Source organism: Silene latifolia, chromosome X, assembly GCF_048544455.1.
Source record: "Silene latifolia isolate original U9 population chromosome X, ASM4854445v1, whole genome shotgun sequence".
NCBI lineage: Eukaryota > Viridiplantae > Streptophyta > Magnoliopsida > Caryophyllales > Caryophyllaceae > Silene > Silene latifolia.
Window position 1 is genome coordinate 23,711,727 of NC_133537.1, and position 14,202 is coordinate 23,725,928.

General features: G+C 36.3%; 1 protein-coding gene across 1 annotated transcript; it reads right to left on the reverse strand.

Moving 5' to 3' along the window:
• Window positions 1-1,953: 1,953 nt before the first annotated feature.
• Window positions 1,954-4,587, reverse strand: LOC141617039 (putative RNA-dependent RNA polymerase 5). The gene is made up of 4 exons (XM_074434209.1): window positions 4,521-4,587; window positions 4,218-4,443; window positions 3,678-3,900; window positions 1,954-2,085 (listed from the first exon to the last, which is right to left on the reverse strand). The coding sequence occupies exons 1-4, from the start codon at window positions 4,585-4,587 to the stop codon at window positions 1,954-1,956; spliced, it is 648 nt and encodes a 215-aa protein (XP_074290310.1).
• Window positions 4,588-14,202: the final 9,615 nt, after the last annotated feature.

Sequence of the window (14,202 nt, forward strand, 5' to 3'; positions counted from 1 at the left end):
CTTTTCAACACAAAGTATTTTGTTGGGCATGTGAGGTCGTTCTCTGTCTATTTTGGGTAAAATAGATAACAAAATTCGAACCTGAACCGACCCGGAATATCTATAACCGATTAAAAGTGGAAATTGAATATAACCTGAGTTGAACCGAACTGAAATCGAAAAAAAAGATAAACCGAAAAAACCGAACCGAAACCGATCCGATTGATCCGTTTGCCACCTATAGATTTCGGATCGGTTTTTTTTTTCAACACTTTTTGACTCTTTAAAAGACTAAAAGTCTTTCATTGAAAATAAACCTTGTCGGCATGTCTGTGAGTCATTTATCTTCGATACTCCAGCCCCTTCTATCTCTCCTTCAATTCGCCTGGTGAAGGCCTTTCTGGAGTCACTTCTCCCATTCAATTCGGATCTTTTTCACACGCTATTTATCATGTAATTACCAGTAAAAGGAGAAACACGATGAGAAACAATCTAAAAGGTGTTCTATTCTCCTTTTTTTTCTCTTTTTTTACCATTGTTCCAATTTATATTTTATAATATTATATTTAATAAAGTTATTATCTTTTCAGGGAAGAGAAAGCGGCCGGAGACGGAGATCGTCTCGGATTCAGAGAGCGTCTGTAGCAATTTCGAGGTAAAATTTTATAAAATTATGTGGGTATGTTCCCCGGATGTATTTGTTGTGTGAGGAATTTGTTTTTGCTACTACTAAGTATAAGACTGAAGAACATGTTTATTCTCCGGGATTGGGATTGATGATTAGGCAGCCTCCATATTTGAGTTCATATTCCTTTTTTGATTTAATTCCAGATCCCCACAAGTATTATGCAAGTGTCATTTTCGTCTTGATTTATACTTAAAAATATGGGCCCTACTCTCACATAAACCATGTGTAGATTGGCATTTTGGTGGTCAGGGCTCAAAATGAGGAATTAAAAATTACTTTTAGTTCTTTCATGTTTGTATAATCACAAATTATATCATCTCGTAAGTTCCATAGGTTTCTGAGCCTATGTGCTGTATCTTGATTAACTCACTTTTTTTCAAATCTTATATCAAAAATAACTTTCTTTAAAATCTTACATCAATGAGCTTAACTAGTGCTTTATCATATCATACTGAAAATGGTGACTTGTTGACGTTGTCGTAACTCGTCCTAATGACTATGACTTGACTAGTTGACTATGCTTAACTGGTGCCTTGTCATATAATGGTCAAGTTTACTTTAGGAAAAAAAATTAATAATCCCTTAAACACCACACTAACGGTTTACAAATCTCTTGGTTTTGGACATGTATTAAGCATATTGTGTTCTTGCATTGTGAGCATACACTATGTATTGATTATTGTAGATTTCTTTTTTGATAATGTTGCAATTTCATTCTCCACAACTGCTTCAGAAACGTTAAATTGTCAGGCACCAGAACTTGGCGGGAAAATGGATCTAGCACATGAACTAGGCGTGAAAACGACGAATCTGGGTCTACAACAGAATTTAACAACACTTTTGATCCGTGGCCTTTATGGAAGGATCAAGTGTTCATGAATGAACTGGTCCAAGCTCGAGAGAAGAATGGAGTTTACAGGGTGTTGGCGCAGGGCCCTAACTACTCCCGGAACTTGCCGCAATTATGAGATACCATTGCAAAGTCTGTAGAACGTATTTGTAGAGAAGTTTACAGGGATCCAAACACGTCTATGGTAGATAACGAATCTATTATATTGACAAGCGTTGAGCAAGTAAAGGAAAGGGAAAGACTCTTCAAGAAACATGGCCATATGCTCCTGGTAAGTATTTCCATCTTATTCTACAGAATTGTTTTTTTTTTTTTTGTGAAATGTGAATCATTCTATGGATGTATCGTGAGCCAGGCACAATGATAACCATGGTCTTATCTTTGAATCCTTATCCTATAATAGCAAGATTATTTCTTGCATTTCTAGGAAGCCATGTTAGTCAGTTGCAATTTTAGAAACATCAATTGAAATTCCAACTGCATTCACAAATCCCCTATTTTCCACAAATAAGTGAATAACCGTCATTTTCTCTCCACTTGACAGCCTTGCCCATCTTACTCTCAACAACTAATACAAAATAAATGTTGATTCTCAAAAGTTACTGGCACTCCTTTATTTTCAAAATCAAACCAACTGTTTTTGAATGAATAAATGTTTTAGACAATAGCATAAATTCAATATATGATCCATGGTGGTTCACTCTTGATAGATGTTTGTGAATTGGTTTGTTTTCACAAGTGCATCCAGAGAACATTGAATTGTTTTAGTTGATTGAGGTACAAAGGTTGAATCTTTTCTATTCAACTACCTAAAGAAACTAAAGGTTTTATTGAGTTTAACATAATTTACATGATAATTTACCATCGGCTGCTAGGCTAAGCTAAAAGCTACATGATGATGAGAAATGGGTAAAGTAAGTTAGCTTGATGCTTGATTGAAGCGGGATTTATCAAATAGGCTTTGTGAAATAAAACAACTAAGTGGTTCTTGAATAAAAAGTGTGTTGTACTTGATTCTTGACTACAATGTGAAATAAAACAACTAAATAAATGCAAGTGATAACGAGAACCAGTGAAAAAGATAAGAACAAGAGTTTTTAGGTGGTTCGATTTTCTCTCTAAAGGTATATGTTCACTATCTTTTTAGTAATATTTTGTTTAATAATCCTACCATATTACGAAGAAAACGGATCCACGATCAAACCCCACCGGGAAACTCGAGTCATTGTGTATTTGTGTCATAGGACTGTAAAGAAAGAGGACTAACTACTAAGCAAATCTGAGTTAAACATTGGACCGTACAGTTCTTTGTACTGTTTGGTTCGTGACTTATTAATATTTTCTTTAATAATTCTATATGACTACGAGAAATACTCGTGTCCTCCGGGAGGACGTCCTCCTTACACACAAAAGAGGATGACCATCCTGCTCATTTTCATTCTGGTCCTCCTCCTTTGAGTGTATGAAGTATATTTTTTTTTATTAATAAAAACATTAAAACATCAACGGTTATACAATTTAGAGAAATTAAACTTTTCAACTATATTTAAAATATATTACAGTTTTGAAAAATATATTTTTGCACGGGGTTAAAACTAGTTGTTATTTAAAAAAATAGTATGAGGTTCATTCCTAAAATTGGGAATAATTGGTTCAACTAGCTTCTAGCTAATTAATTGATGGGCTTGTGAAATACTACGTGATTGTATTGGGTTAATAAGGTATAATTTGTGTTTTTTTTTTTTTTTTGATAATGAAGGGAGCAGTAGAGTTGAACAAACTAAGGATATGAACTATGGGGGGAGATAAAATAACCAGGGTTAGATTGGAAAGTTTATGGAAAAATTAGGCCACAATTAGTAAAACCTGGGCGATAAAAAGCACCCCCCCCCCCCCTCCCCCCTCCATAATCTCCTCATTAGGTCCACCAATATTCAGCCAAGTTTTAAGTAAAACCCAGCGTTGAGCACTGAATGTACAAGTATAAGGCAAGTGTTGAACTCCTGACAAACATCACAAGTGCCATCTTATGAGAAGCTGGGAAAGAAATATTTGTCATTTTTCAGTACTAGACTAGAAAGCAAAGAAAATGAGGGAGAAGATTATAAGCCTCGAGCATAGACATATCAGTAACCTAAACATTAAACTCAAGTTGCTAACCTCTGGATTGCTAGATACCCAATACATATCGCCATCATAATCACCACCAGCCATTTGGTCAGCCGAGGACCTTTCTTCGGTAGAAAAGAAAATCCGGTATTTTGAGTTCCTAGCAGTGTCTTCTATTACCTTCTGGTGCGTAGATTTGAGAACTCGTATATCACCAAAGTGGATTTCTGAATATCGGTAAACAAAAACGTTTCCAGATATTTGTCCATTATCACTGCCATAGATTGAGCACAGAAACGGAACTAAGTAACATCACTACTTCCAAGTTCCATTACATTTCTAATGTCATCATTTGCTCGATTATGATGACCATCAAGACTCCAAATATATATATATAAGAGACCATTTTTTCATATTTTTATAAAAAAAAGTCGTTACTATTATTGCCGATCATTCCACAAAAGTCAAAGGGTGACAATATATGCTAATAAGATAGAATAAAATAGTAAATGAACTATACTGTCACATCAAGGTCTTAAGAGGGTCAAATTTCTAGATTCTAACGGGAAAAAAATAGAAGTAAAGACGCACTGAATAATGCAAACTTCGTTCTCTTTAAGGCATTCAAGAGGATCAACTGTGCCCATAAGATAGAAGCTATCTTTAATTGGAAGCCTTCCCTCTTTGAGCCTCTTTTTCTCCTCGTTTGCTAGCACATGAAGGCGCAATTGGATATAAGGCTCTTCTAGTGGGACTCCCGAACAAAGCATCCGAGCAACCGTGAAGTCATCATCCATTTCTCCATAAATAATAGCAACTGTCCACACGCAAAAGCAAAAACGGAGCAACACAATAAAAATGCTTGGGTAATTAAAAAGGTAGAGCGAAGGAGACCAAACACTACCTGAACATCAGGATCTGCACAAGGTATAAAAACATCTTCAATCGGGTCAGTTAGCATTTCTTTTATGAAGGCTCAAGAGTCACAGACTTGGGAGTTACGGGATCTAGTCTCATAATTATGTCATCAGTCACATGAGAGGGCTCTCCTACATTTTTGTCGCCTTGTTTCATTTGTTGTTGCTGACGGAAGACTTTAGAGTCTTTCTCATCCTCATGTGTACCTAGGTAATATTGGTGCATGACCCAATTCGTTTTCTCAGCCTTTCTACCTTTTGTCGTGCTCATATATAGCACCATAATTTCTTGCATCTTTGTTTATGGTAAGAATAGATAATTCTTTGAAGCATATCCTCATTTACAATGTCATAGTAAAAAGTTAGATATTCAAGAGAGACGAGCTCCATAGTCTCATAAAATGGTAGTACGAGTGAAAGATTTTTGAATTCAAGTTCCGCTTTCTCTAAAAACTCAATACTACTAATCACGAGTGAAAAACGGAGAGTGATTCCGAAGTTCAAAAATCTGTGGAGATATATATTCCCAATTGGGTATAAAATATTCCCAATCGGGTATATAGGCGAGTTCATTCTTCTCACTAATGACTGGGTAATTTTCTCTTTCCTCCCTTTTCTTTTGTGAGCGAAGCTCGTGACAGTTGGATAAATGAAGAGAGCTCAAGTGGAAGCGGGTTACATGCGTCCATTGGTTTGGAATAATCCAAACCTTAGCTTCCAAATAACCTTACCTAGTTGCATCATAATCACATGATTTCTCTAATTTACAACTTGGAGCATTATCTGCTTCATAACTCGACTGATCGGCAAACAACCCATGGCAAATACTTCATCTTTGAAATAGCTTAGATTAACAATTTTAAAGTCAATTTTAAATTCCTTCCTCTAAATATGGCTTCCCAAGCACTCCTTCTGGTTCCTTGTCCTAGAAAAAGCTTGTGAAGCCGCTCAGCCTCCAAATAATCAATTGATGACCCATCAAATGGTTCCAAAAATTACCAATCAGGAGTCAGTTTGCAGTAAGGATTTGAAAATTGTGCGCATCAATTGACGATCAAACTCGAAAATCTGTAGGGAAAGCTTGTTGAAACTAGGGAGACTAAGATAATGCGGCATATTACATAAAAAATGCTCAGTGAGTTTAATTCAAAAGCATTGACATTCTCAATATGGGCTACATTACGATAACGAAATCTGAACTTAAGGTAAAAGGTGCGTAGATTATTGGGAAGTGAACTGAGTTTTTGGATAATGATGTCGAGAGTTATTAAAAAGGAGCGAAGCTCGTGACAGTTGGATAAATGAAGAGAGGTCAAGTGGAAGCGGGTTACATGCGTTCATTGATAGCGCCAATGATGAGACAGGACGGATGTTGCAGCCGTAGAGTCAATAGGGAGTTTAGATAAGATTTCTAAAATCAGATGCTCTGGAAGTGAGCTGAGTCTGTCTATGGTTTCGGTATCGGCTTTTTCACCGATAGGTAGGGTAAAAATGTTGAGGTTGTCCTCTATTTATATTTTTTGGCTGGTTTGGAAAAAGTGGAAGTAAAAGACTATGAATTTGTGTGGCTGGTTTGGAAGAAGTGACAGGAAGAGAGTGAGTTTATGGTGGTAAAGAGTAGTAGTAGTTGACTTCTTCTTCAGTACTCTTTAACTAGAGTACATAATGTAGTCGTATGCCATAAGCTTTCAAACCGACTCCTGGTTGGAAATTTTTGGAGCCATGGTTTCACCACCAACTATTTCAAGACCATTAAGTTGACATAGCGAAACTTGCATCTTAAGTTAACATAGCGAAACTTGCGTGTTTAGTTAAGTTTCGCTATGTCGATTTTTTCCGCAAATGAGAAGGAACGTATTTCACACACGATATCCAAATTTCACGAGCTTCGCTCCTTTTTAATAACTCTCAACATCATTCTCCAAAAACTCAGTTCACTTCCCAATAATCTACGCACCTTTTACCTTAAGTTCAGATTTCATTATCGTAATGTAACCCATATTGAGAATGTCAATGCTTTTGAATCAAACTCACTGAGCGGTTTTTATGTAATATGCCGCATTATCTTAGTCTCCCTAATTTCAACAAGCTTTCCCTACAGATTTTCGAGTTAAATCGTCAATTGATGCGCACAATTTTCAAATCCTTACTGCAAACTGACTCCTGATTGGTAATTTTTGGAACCATTTGATGGGTCAGCAATTGATTATTTGGAGGCTGAGCGGCTTCACAAGCTTTTTCTAGGACAAGGAACCGGAAGGATTGCTTGGGAAGCCATATTTAGAGGAAGGAATTTAAAATTGATTTTAAAATTGTTAATCTAAGCTATTTCAAAGATGAATTATTTGCCATAGGTTGTTTGCCGAATAGTCGAGTTATGAAGCAGATAATGCTCCAAGTTTTAAATTAGAGAAATCATGTGATTATGATGCAACTAGATATATATGTTTTATCTTAATGAGAGATTATTAAAAAGGTAGAGTTTTTCATACATATTCTCTATCTCGTAGTAGATTGGTCTTCTCAACCAATCTCACATGGTCATAAATACTCTCACTCTCACTGCTTCTAAACCAGCCAAAAGAATGGGGCACAACATCAAAAATTTCAACCACTATCACAACTTTTTCAACCAACCCACAACTTCTTCAGCTGAAGTGATGACAATTCTTCCTTCACCGACTTTGACCTTGTCTTTCTTTAGTGGAAGGATGATTGTTGTCGCGGGTAACTTTTACGACTCATATACGGCATGCAATTTAGGTTAATCATTTGGGTGGTTATAGAATCGAGTTAAGTAACTAGAGGAACAAGAAGAACTCATTAGCACACCACCATTGACATGCTCAATGTGGTCTACGTTAGGATAACAGAGTCTGATGGTGAAAAAGGAGTTAGTGGCTATTAGGGTTTATCGATGGTGAATAAGGAGTTAGTGGCTATTGATATGATGGTTGAGGAGAGATTTTTGAAGCTTCAGAAAGATGTTGCTACTTATTGATGGTCGGTGGCGAAAACGGGTGTCATATTTGAGAATTCTATGAATGAAAAGTTTTTTCGGCAGGTTTGGAAGAAGTCAAATTAATTAGATTTTTCATAGATTTTGAATAAGGGCAGCACTTTCTTTAGTGATTTATCATGTTTTATCCATCTTCCATGTCTAAGTATCTTTTCTCTAGAGGAAGTGATGTTTTGTGATCAACATATAAAATGAACTTTCCCACGAACTTACACTGTGAGAGGTTTAAATACTTTGCATATTGGATGTTAGATTGCAGTAATAAGCTCCTTTTCTTCTGGAAAACCCATGATGTTTCACTCTCATTTGACACTGGACTTAAAAAATTGTGTTTCGTTTTGCGGTACAATATCAAGGAATATAAACTAGAATTATCTTATGACCGTATTTGGCAGATTCAACTGCAGGCGGAAGGCGTCGTTCTGTCCAACCACTTCTATTAATTACTTCCAAAAATCACTCGTACTAGTATTTGTACTCTTCCACACTTCCTTCCTTCCACCCACTTTTTCCATTTTCTCTGCCTCTTTACTTTCGTTCACTCTTGGTAAATTTCTCTTCCTTCCACTTCCCCCATTATACGGTTTTTTACTCGACACGGTTGTAAACGTGAAACAAATCTAAAACAACTTTCTATCAGGGTGATCAATTGGCAATAGGCTGAAAAGAGGAACCTCTTTTCTAGCTGGATTAGATGTTGTACATCAATATATGTACTCCTTCGACAGAAAGTGGCGTACTATACCCCCGAAAGTAATTTACTCCTTTGACATAAAGTGGCGTACCATACCCCAACCAAAAGCCCACCCGTTATCTATCCACCACCCGAATATATCTATAGCAAATATGCTTTTGAATAAGCCCCTAACTAAACAACTCCGTAACACCATAACTACAGAACTATACAATAACCCCCTAATAGAAGTATATAACTATTATTTTTACAATTATTACTACCATTTTAATAAAGTTGGACTACCAAAACAATCATTTTGATGTTGAGTAGAAATGATATCAGTAGAAATGATATCATTAAGTTACAAAAGTCAAATGAGAATATTAAAATAATACGGAGTACGTTTCAATAACAAAAAAAATATATTAAAGAACGATTTAAATATCAAGACACTACAAAAGATCATTTATCATTGATGTTGTTTTCAAGCAATTTGAATTTTCAAAGCTTGGGTAAGATTAACCCATGAGTTTCCCAACCCAATATGACCCCTACCCGAGTAAAATAGCCTGAATAAGACCTGCAAACTTAGATTGAATGAAATGACCCAATAAAAACGTACTCATAACATCCGACACCGAATGCAAGCATATACGAAATGACCTAGCATGAACTAACCCACCCGTACTCACTCACCCTACCATAGGCGAAGCCTTGCTGTTGTTTTAACACAGAAAGTTACAAGCCACAGATAAATTGTTATAAAAGTTTCTTGAAGAGCCCTGGAACACAATGAAGATTACCTCGAAGAGCCCCACGCATGTTTGATAACATATTTCTGGTATTAACAATCGCTTCTTCTAAAATACCCATAAAAAATTCTCTAGGAACACCTCCAAAATGGAGTAACGCGATCAAGAATCTTGATAAACGTGACTTCTTCGGGTGATTACTGGTGTCAAGAGAAGTCTATCAAATTCTTTACTTGAGTGTATCATAATATTTCAAGCGTAAATTTAGACCATTAAATGACGTAATATAATTCATTAAAAATGCTTGATTGACCAACAACAGTCCATTAGAAGTACATGTACTGAAGTACAACATCTAATCCAGCCATCTCACTTAGAAAAGAAACAAAGAACCTGGATAAGAGACTGAGCATTAAATACCTGGTTGACACTATTTCAAACGAGTTCACAGTTGGAGCACCACTAAGTTCAGGTTCAATCTTTACTTTCGAACCATATATCTTGAGAGAAACATGGGTTTACACTGGGAGTAGTCGTCATGTTTTATATTGAAAAAATGAGCTAAATATGACTCTATTAATTGAGAGAGATCAAAATTATTTGTACTAGTGACTATACATGTAGTCCGATGAGAAATACTTATGTCTTTCAGGAGGACGTCCTCCTTACACTCAAAGGAGGAGGACCAGAATGAAAATGAGCAGGATCGTCATCCTCTTTTGTGTGTAAGGAGGGCGTGAGTATTTCTCGTAGTCATATAGAATTATTAAAGAAAATATTAATAAGTCACGAACCAAACAGTACAAAGAACTGTACGGTCCAATGTTTAACTCAGATTTGCGTAGTAGTTAGTCCTCTTTCTTTATAGTCCTATGACACAAATACACAATGACTCGAGTTTCTCGATGGGGTTTGATCGTGGATCCGTTTTCTTCGTAATATGGTAGGATTATTAAACAAAAGATTACTAAAAAGACAGTGAACATATACCTTTAGAGAGAAAATCGAACCACCTAAAAACTCTTGTTCTTATCTTTTCCACTGGTTCTCGTTATCACTTACATTTATTTAGTTTTTTTATTTCACATTGTAGTCAAGAGTCAAGTACAACATACTTTTTATTCAAGAACCACTTAGTTGTTTTATTTCACAAAGCCCCTTGATAAATCCCGCTTCAATCAAGCATCAAGATAACTTACTTTACCCATTTCTCATCATCATGTAGCTTTTAGCTTAGCCTAGCAGCCGATGGTAAATTATCATGTAAATTATGTTAAACTCAATAAAACCTTTAGTTTCTTTAGGTAGTTGAATAGAAAAGATTCAACCTTTGTACCTCAATCAACTAAAACAATTCAATGTTCTCGGGATGCACTTGTGAAAACGAACCAATGCACAAACATCTATCAAGAGTGAACCACCCATGGATCATATATTGAATTTATGCTATTGTCTAAAACATTAATTCATTCAAAAACAGTTGGTTTGATTTTGAAAATAAAGGAGTCCCAGTAACTTTTGATAATCAACATTTATTTTGTATTAGTTGTTGAGAGTAAGATGGGCAAGGCTGTCAAGTGGAGAGAAAATGACGGTTATTCACTTGTTTGTGGAAAACAGGGGATTTGTGAATGCAGTTGGAATTTCAATTGATGTTTCTAAAATTCCAAATGACTAATATGGCTTCCTAGAAATGCAAGAAATAGTCTTGCTATTATAGGATAAAGATTCAAAGACAAGACCATGGCTATCATTGTGCCTGGCTCGCGATACATCCATAGAATGATTCACATTTCACCAAAAAAAAAAAAAAAAACAATTCTGTAGAATAAGATGGAAATACTTACCAAGAGCATATGGGATGTTTCTTGAAGAGTCTTTCCCTTTCCTTTACTTGCTCAACGCTTGTCAATATAATAGATTCGTTATCTACCATAGACGTGTTCGGATCCTTGTAAACTTCTCTACAAATATGTTCTACAGACTTTGCAATGGTATCCCATAATTGCGGCAAGTTCCAGGATTAGTTAGGGCGCTGCGCCAACACCCTGTAAACTCCATTATTCTCTCGAGCTTGGACCAGTTCATTCATGAACACTTGATCCTTCCATAAAGGCCACAGATCAAGAGTGTTGTTAAATTCTGCTGGTAGACCCAGATTCGTCGTTTTCACGCCTAGTTCATGTGCTCGATCCATTTTCCCGCCAAGTTCTGGTGCCTGATAATTTAACGTTTCTGAAGTAGTTGTGGAGAATGAAATTGCAACATTATCAAAAAAGAAATCTACAATTAGTCAATACATAATGTATGCTTACAATGCTAGAACACAATATGCTTAATATATGTCCAAAACCAAGAGATTTGTAAACCGTTAGTGTGGTGTTTAAAGGATTATTATTTATTTTCCTAAAATAAACTTGACCATTATATGACAAGTGTGGATAGCGGGGGGCCCACGGGGGCGCTTGGGAGAAAGAGAACAAACGTTTGCATTTTTGTTGGAGTCGCCACCAATTTTTATGGGAAATTGGAACCGTTCGAATACCTCGTGTCATGTCAAGACACAAAGTAAAGACATGAACACTAAGCAATCGTTACCCTTAGCATTCTATGTCTAGAATGACTCTCGTGGATGCCAATGAACACGGATGTTAACAGAGATCTGGAGTAAGGGGTGAGGGTACGTATTAGGAAGCTCTTTTGATCGAACACCTAATCTCGCCCGCCTCGATAGCGGCCTCTACTAATGATTAGGGACATCATCTATACTTGATATATCGTCGATTATATGCATGTAATGCAACATCCAAGTTTCAATCCTAACATGTGAAAATTAGACTAAGTCGGTGAAACACGTAATTAGCAAACAATTGAGTCGAAGTAGGATTTAAGGTTCAATTACATGTGAAAACATACAAATGGTACAAAATTCAATGATAAATACAATAGGAAAATTACAATAATGAAAATTACAATAATTACAATGGATTAGGCGATTTATGTCGAAAATACCTTTTAAAACGGATAATTTGAGAAAAACGAATAAAGGAATAAAATAACGAACAAATCACAAGGCGATAATACGAATAATAGTCAATTATATGTAAGCTAATTAAACTAAGTCAAGCAACAACGGAGTTCAGAAACAGAACTCAACCTGGAACAGTAGCAGAATCGCCCTTTGGAAGAGCGCGCGATTCTTGCGTCATTTCCAAGGGTGAGTTCTGGCTGTGAAGCCGAACTGCAAATCGTTAATGTAAATTGGTGATTTTAACGGTTAATTAATAATATTTACTCGGATGGAAATGATTAATGGGTTATTTACATGTGATTGAAGGTCATAAAAGCAATAAAACATGGATGAGATGGATGCAAACAGATTATTTACATGAAAGAATGATTGATTAGTGACATAGATGAACAAAATAGGTTAAACATGACGAATTAATGACAAATTAATGACGAATACGACAAAAGATAGATGAAAATATATCAAAGATCGAATTCCAGAAACTCAATATGAACAAATCGAATTTCTACAAACCGGATTGAATCTAATGACGAAAACCCGCAAATATGAGATTATAAGGGATTTAAGCCGAATTTAATGACGAATTAAACATGTTAATGATGATGATTAATATACATGCGAGATTATCATGTGATTGTGCGTCAAAGAATTAAAGAAAACAAATAACACGAACGATTACAGAGGACGAAGGAAGAAGAAAGGAAGCAGGAACTGCGGCAGCCTCACGAAGAGGCGCAGTAGGAACTGCGCTCCTTCGAAGAGGCGCAGCAGTTGCTGCGTCCTTTCTCGACGGTTTGTCTTCTGAAAATCCGTTAAAAAAGGTTTTAAAGCACGGTTTTAGAAATCGGTTTTAAGTGGTATTTTCGACGTAAACCTTACATTAATGATACAAAAAGTAAAGAACAATAATAAAAGAGAGATTATACACCCTCAGACTTACATATTTGACGAAACGAGATGAACTAAGATATCGATTAGTGATGCTCGACGCGAATGTAAAGAAAGTGCCCTCGTAAGAGGAAAACGAATAGATTAATTAAGTTGATTGATTGTGGAGTTGGTCAAATTGGTCGGTCATGCAAACGAGGCTGGTACTCAGAAGGATCCGAGCTTACGTGGACGAAAGTTCAAGCACGTAGACGCCAAAAAGTAAGAACAAAGGTCTAGAATGCAAAGGGAGAAGAGAAGGGCGGACACTCGCGTGAGAAATATGAGAAGCGAAGGCTCCTATTTATACTAATCACGTGAAGGAATTAGGGTTTCGGAGAGTCTTTGGAAGTGAATCTCGGAAAGATATGAAAAAGATACGACAATTACGAGAAAGGACTGGGAAGAGGCGCAGCAGCCACACTGCGTCTCTTGGAAGAGGCGACAGACACTGCTACGTCTGTTCCAAGTGGTTTTCTCTCTGCGGAAGAAAGATTTCCGTGTTTAAGTTATGGTAGGACGGAATAATTTGGTTTTCCTTAATATTTTATGTGAATATTACGGGAAATTGTTTACCAAAGGATAAAGATTGTGAAATATTTATAAAATATGGAATAGAAATATCCAGAACGTTCTAGAACATTCTGACTCGGGATTTAACGGTTATCAGAAAATGAAGACGGTTTTAGACCCGGACTCCAAATGTACTCTAATTACTGTCAAAACGACCGTATCGGCACGTAGATGACAACTAAGAGGTAGACATTAGTATTTGAGCAATCACTTGACGATAAACTTACGAACTGTCACAAATCGTTCCGCGTAGCAAACATGCGGCCCAATCATCACCGGGTGGTTTGCGAGGGGTGCAGAAATGAGGTATCTACAACAAGGCACCAGTTAAGAATAGTCAACTAGTCAAAGCATAGTCACTAGGACGAGTTACGACAACGTCAACAAGTCACCATTTTCAATATGATATGACAAAGCACTAATTAAGCTCATTCATGTAAGATTTTAAAGAAAGTTATTTTAGATATAAGATTTGAAAAAAAGTGAGTTAATCAAGATATAGCACATCGGCTCAGAAACCTATGGAAGTTACGAGATGATACAATTTGTGATTATACAAACATGAAAGAACTAAAAGTAATTTCTAATTCCTCATTTTGAGCCCTGACCACCAAAATGCCAATCTACACATGCTTTATGTGAGACCAGGGCCCATATTTTTAAGTACAAATCAAGACGAAA

Bases quoted from the DNA above. Each gene is read 5' to 3' on its own strand.
- LOC141617039 (XM_074434209.1), bottom strand. From the start codon at position 4,587: ATGCTAACTGACCCGATTGAAGATGTTTTTATACCTTGTGCAGATCCT. The intron at 4,444-4,520 runs GTCTCCTTCGCT...GCGTGTGGACAG, and splicing joins TGATGTTCAGGTAGTGTTTG to TTGCTATTATTTATGGAGAA. The intron at 2,086-3,677 runs GTTAGCAACTTG...ATTTTGTATTAG, and splicing joins GGGTATCTAGCAATCCAGAG to TTGTTGAGAGTAAGATGGGC.